The sequence below is a fragment of the Heterocephalus glaber genome, unplaced genomic scaffold (genome assembly GCF_053883595.1).
Source record: "Heterocephalus glaber isolate CG9 unplaced genomic scaffold, H.glaber_assembly_v1.0 deba00001845, whole genome shotgun sequence".
Classification (NCBI taxonomy): domain Eukaryota; kingdom Metazoa; phylum Chordata; class Mammalia; order Rodentia; family Bathyergidae; genus Heterocephalus; species Heterocephalus glaber.
Genome location: NW_028258494.1, coordinates 759,474 through 764,927, shown reverse-complemented (window position 1 = coordinate 764,927; position 5,454 = coordinate 759,474). Strand labels below are relative to the sequence as shown.

At 37.6% G+C, this 5,454-nt stretch overlaps 1 protein-coding gene across 1 annotated transcript; it reads left to right on the top strand.

The window, feature by feature from the left end:
* Positions 1 to 1,993: 1,993 nt before the first annotated feature.
* Positions 1,994 to 3,167, top strand: LOC101706779 (olfactory receptor 7G3-like). Its single transcript, XM_087204028.1, has one exon. The coding sequence runs from the start codon at positions 2,166 to 2,168 to the stop codon at positions 3,144 to 3,146; it is 981 nt and encodes a 326-aa protein (XP_087060154.1). The 5' UTR covers positions 1,994 to 2,165; the 3' UTR covers positions 3,147 to 3,167.
* The last annotated feature ends 2,287 nt before the right edge of the window (positions 3,168 to 5,454 follow it).

Sequence of the window (5,454 nt, the reverse complement as noted above, 5' to 3'; positions counted from 1 at the left end):
TGGGTAGGTATAGCATTAACTACAAAGTAGAGATTAATTTGAGAAAATAAGCTGTAATGAAGTGAAATATGTCAAATGCCTTTAAATTCCAAGTTTCTTAATGATATGATGCTTGTCTTTGAGTAATACTAGAAACAAATTGGTTATTTTTATTATGGATTTTAGATTGACATATAATAATTGTATTCCTCTTATTGATAAGTGATAATGTATGATAAATATAAATATTTTAAATTTATTCTTATAATAAATTATTATTATTATTATTATTATTATTATTATTATTATTACTTATGGAACTCAGGACCTTGCCCATATCAGGCAATAGCTCCACTGATACCCACACATCAGCGTCATCCTGGTTTGGGTGCTGCTCTGTATTTTGTGGAAACCTTGCCTCTTGGATGCTCCCCAAGAAGATTTGAGAGGAGGTCCACAGAAAGAGACTCATCATCAGAAAGTAGTTGGGTTTAGCAAGCATGTGTGTTGAAGGACAAACAGTGCATGCCAAACAAGGCTAACTTTTATGAGTAAGATTGCACACTTGGGAGAGTTGTAGGTGGTCAGATCTTGAGACAGCAACTTTCAGTAATGAAATTAGACCCTCACGAAGGGTGAGGTTGGGGGCTCAGGACCAGAGATGGCAACTGCAGTGAGTGGACAGCTTCTTTCTTTTCATTTCCTAGATTTTGGAGAAGTGGTCAGAGGTGACAATTAACAGGGCTTCTTTCCTCAAACTGTGAGTCAACCTCTTTATGTCATGAAAGGAGGCTTTTGAACTCATGCATATTTGGTCAGAGCAGTACGGTGGCTAATGCCCATGTAGGGAGTTTAACTACAATACAAATGCATGGACATAAAGCTTCACTGGGCTGACAGGGTGACTACAGTTTAAATTGGGGTCTGTGCCTCTAGCATCATACTGTGTAGAAATTAAGTGTGTAAGACTGACTAGGAAAGGGAATGCACAAAGTGGGTTTGATGTGCTCATCTCAGGAGGCCTGTGGAATAGAAACTCAGGAAATCTAGACCATGCCCTTTCTTAGAATTTTCTTCTATGGTCCTGCTGCCATGTCCCCATGTCCCCATGTCCACCCCTGTCTAACCAGCAACTGTATCAATATCACTGAGCTACGTGCCCAAACACATGAAGGAATGGCTCGGCACCAATAAACCTTTAGTCACAAAAATATAAAACAGGAAGGGTTTGCCTCCAAAACTGTGTTTTCCAAAACTTTACTCATTAAAACTTTTATTCTAGAATGATTTGGCTGAAGACATCTTGAAGGACAGAGTAATTCATATAGCTTGGCTCTGGCATGCCCCAGAATGACCAAGTACTGAAGGTTTGGTCCCCAGCTGAGTGCTACTGGATGGTGGTGGAGCCTTTGAAAGGTACGACCTCCTTGGAGCCAAGAAGGACACTTGCGGCTGCCCTACATGGAATTTTGGGATCCTGGCTTCTTCCTGTCTTTCTTTGTCACTCCCTGTCTGTGAGGTGAGACATACTGCACTGATGTGCTCTCTCTCCTGCCATGATGCACCACACAAGCCAACAGCAATGAGGACAGCAGGATATGGACTTGAACTTGAAAATGATGAGGTAATATAACTCTTTTCTAAATTTTTATTAACTGATGTAATGACTCAAACCTTGGAAAACACAACAATGTTTCCTTTCTATTTTATTTTCTGTAAGTATATTTTTTAAAGTACAGATAGAAAATAAAGACTTGGGAACTATAGTTAGGAACAATGAATTGTGTGTTTCCAAATAGGTAGAAATACACCACAGCTGGAAGGGAGGTTTTTAATGCTTTTGCCAGAAAGAAATGATAAATATATATGGTGTGGATATGCTGATTACCCTGATTTGATCATTAAATAATACATATGTATATCAAACTGTAACAATATACCTCATAAAAATGCATAATTATCAAAGGTTAAATAAAAATTTAAAAAAATAAATATGGGAGAACTTGGGATGGGGAGTGTGTGGGAAAAGAAATGCTGAGGGAAGTTCAAAGCAAGGAAAAGGAAGAGGAGAAAGATATTCCTGGGGAAAGCTTACCTGTTTTGGTTTTTAAAACAGACAAAATTCAGATGGTTTCTCTAGAGTTTGTTTCCTTATTTTTTTTTGTTCTACCAGATTTATCAATAACATGAAACCAGAAAATATGTCAAATACTGTTGAACTTGTTCTCCTGGGATTGTCAGATGATCTACACCTGCAGCCCATCCTCTTTGGACCATTCCTGTCCATGTACCTGATCACAGTGCTTGGGAACCTGCTCATCATCCTGGCCATCTGCTCTGCCTCCCACCTCCACACCCCCATGTACTTCTTCCTCCCCATCCTGTCCCTGGATGACATCTGTTTCATCTCCACTACAGTCCCAAAGATGATTGTGGACATCCTAACTCACAGCAGGGTCATCTCCTATGTGAGCTGCTTGACACAAATGTCTCTTTTTATAAATTTTGGATGTATGGATGACATGCTACTAACAGTGATGGCCTACGACCGCTTTGTGGCCATCTGTCACCCTTTGAGGTACAATGTCATCATGAACCCCAAACTCTGTTGGCTGCTTGTTCTCCTTTCCTTCCTCATCAGTGTCTTTGATGGTCTGCTCCTCACCTCCATGGCACTGCAGCTGTCTTTCTGCACAAACCTGGAGATTCCTCACTTTTTCTGTGAACTTAATCATCTTCTCAAGCTTGCCTGTTCTGATATCCTCATCAATAATATCCTGGTGTATTTGGTGACAAGCCTGTTGGGTATTGTTCCTCTCTCTGGGATAATTTTCTCTTATACTCAAATTTTCTCTTCTGTCCTGAAAATTCCATCATCTGTTGGGAAGTATAAAGCCTTCTCTGTTTGTGGGTCACACCTAATAGTCATTTCCTTGTTCTATGGGACAGGTTTTGGTGTATACCTCAGTTCTACAGGTACTCATTCTTCCAGAAAGATCGCAGTAGCCTCAGTGATGTACACTGTGGTCACCCCCATGATGAACCCTTTTATATACAGCTTGAGGAACAAAGATATGCTGAGGGCTTTGTGGAAACTCATCACTAGAATAACATCTTTCCTTTCATGTCAGATGCTTTTACTACTGGAACAAGTCAAAGAGAAATAAATAATGAATGATTTATAAAGACTCACCAGTGTCCTTGAATATAATTTAGCAGAGACCAAATGGTAAAGGATGAGAACTGTGTAATTAGACCTCTTGGGTTTAAATTCTTTCCGTGCTATACCGTAGCTATGTATTATGGTTTAGATCTAAATTGTCCTCACAAAGGGTCATGTGTTAAGAGGTTGGCCTCTTGGATCACAGGGATGCCATACTCAATAGAGGATTAGTCCCCTGAAGAGTTCAGGACTGAATGTGCTGTTAGAAACCTGGGTCAGGTTGGAAGGGGCCATGCACTGGACGTTTGACCTGGAAGGGTGCATCACCCTTCCCCGTTCCTTCCTTTATTCCCTGCTTCTTGGCTGCCACTATGTGAACAACTGTCCTTTGCCAGACCCTTCTATTTCTGCCCTTCCTGCCATAGAACCACCTGACTATGGACGGAATCCTCTAAAGACTATGAGCCAAAATCAATCTGTCCTTAAAGTTGTACATGTTGGTATTTTGTCCCACTGATAGGAATGACTAAGACACTGTGGGTTCATTCACAATTTATTTCAACTTGCTAAGTTTGCCTGCTCATCTGTAAAGGTGGATTAATTAGACTTAGTTCATAATTAATCTTGCACTGGAATGTAACATTTTCATCAAAGATGAACTGGAATATATGATGGTAGGTGGGCTCCTAAATTATAATGGAGCTAAAAACTTTGTCACCTAATGATGCTGATAGCCATGGTAACATATAATGCCATACTATACTCATGGTGATGGTGGTATAAACAAATCTAACACACTATCAGTTTTTATAAACATATGGTATCATGTACAGTATCTGATACTTGATAATGATAATACACAAATTTGTTCCTGGTTGGTGTATTTACTGTACTACACATTATTGCCATTTCACAATGTGATCCTTTTTGTAAGAAGTTTACCGTGCACCACAATGCCATGTCACCTGGTAACAGCGTCATATATCTTGTGTTTAGCACACCTGCTGCATTATTTTCTCTGTCAATGATTTAATCTAAAATTCTATTCATCATGATCACAAGAGCCATAAACTATCTATTATCTATCTATCTATCTATCTATCTATCTATCTATCTATCTATCTATCTGTTTTATCTATCTATCTCTCTATCTGCTACAAAGTATCACTATGTAGCTGCAGTTGTCCTTGAATTCACTCCATTGCCCAGACTGGCCTAAAACTTGCAGTGATCCTCCTGCCTCACCCTTTAAAGTTCTTGGATTACAGGAATGTGCCACCACACATGGCTATACACTATGTGTGTTTAACTCTGTAACATCATAAATATATTTTTACCTAAAATTTTTTATCATTTTGTCTGTCATGGTTAAGCCATTGATAGTTTTCAATGGTATTTGAATATGATGTGATCCACTTTTTTATTTTTCCATTTAGATAAGCAATAATTTCAGCTCTACTTACTGAATGATATTATCCTTTCCAGGAATTGCCAAATTATCATCAGTAAAGTATGCAGTGCTTTCTTTCTGAATGACATCTTCATATAGGTGAGGGTAGAATTGATGCTAATTTTCTCTGTAATGCAATAATATATTGTTTTAACTGATGTAGCTCTATAATATTGTAATCTTGATATTTCATAAGGCAAGAAATCCAATTTATTTTCTATCAAATCAAATATTCTTCCTGCATTGCTTTTTCATATATACTTGAAAATATGCTTCTGACATACAACAGAATGTGAAGATTAGCTTTAATTTAATAAAGCTATTTGATGAGAATTGATGTATCTCTGATGTTTTGTGTATGTATCAAAAATGTAATATTCTTGCTATTTATTTAGGTCTTATTTAATGTCCTTTAGAAAAATATTAGATATTATTTGACATTTTTTTCCTTGAAACTATTTCCATCTATTTATTTGTCATTACTGTTGTTATAATTATCTTTTAGAACTCACATTTTCTAGATAAAATTTGCTTTTCAAAGGATCCTAAACAGGTAGATAACCTAATAGTATGAGTAGTGTAGTCATTACCATGTCTGGGATGCTTGAGAGGGGTGATGAGAAAATGTTAGTCACAGGCACAGAAGTAAAGTCAGGGAAATAACTTTCAGAGGCATATTGTATATCAACATGACTACAGTTAATGGTTATATACTTTTATACATTTTATAGGTAAACTTTAGATCTACATAATAATCACATCCTTCATAGGGTATTTCTGCCTGTACATGATATATCTTAATTCCTCTTTGTTTCCCATTTCCCTTCCCTGTCTTCAAGCCCTCTTCTCCTCCTTATTTACA

Coding starts and splice junctions, on each gene's coding strand:
- LOC101706779 (XM_087204028.1), top strand. CDS start 2,166: ATGAAACCAGAAAATATGTCAAATACTGTTGAACTTGTTCTCCTGGGA.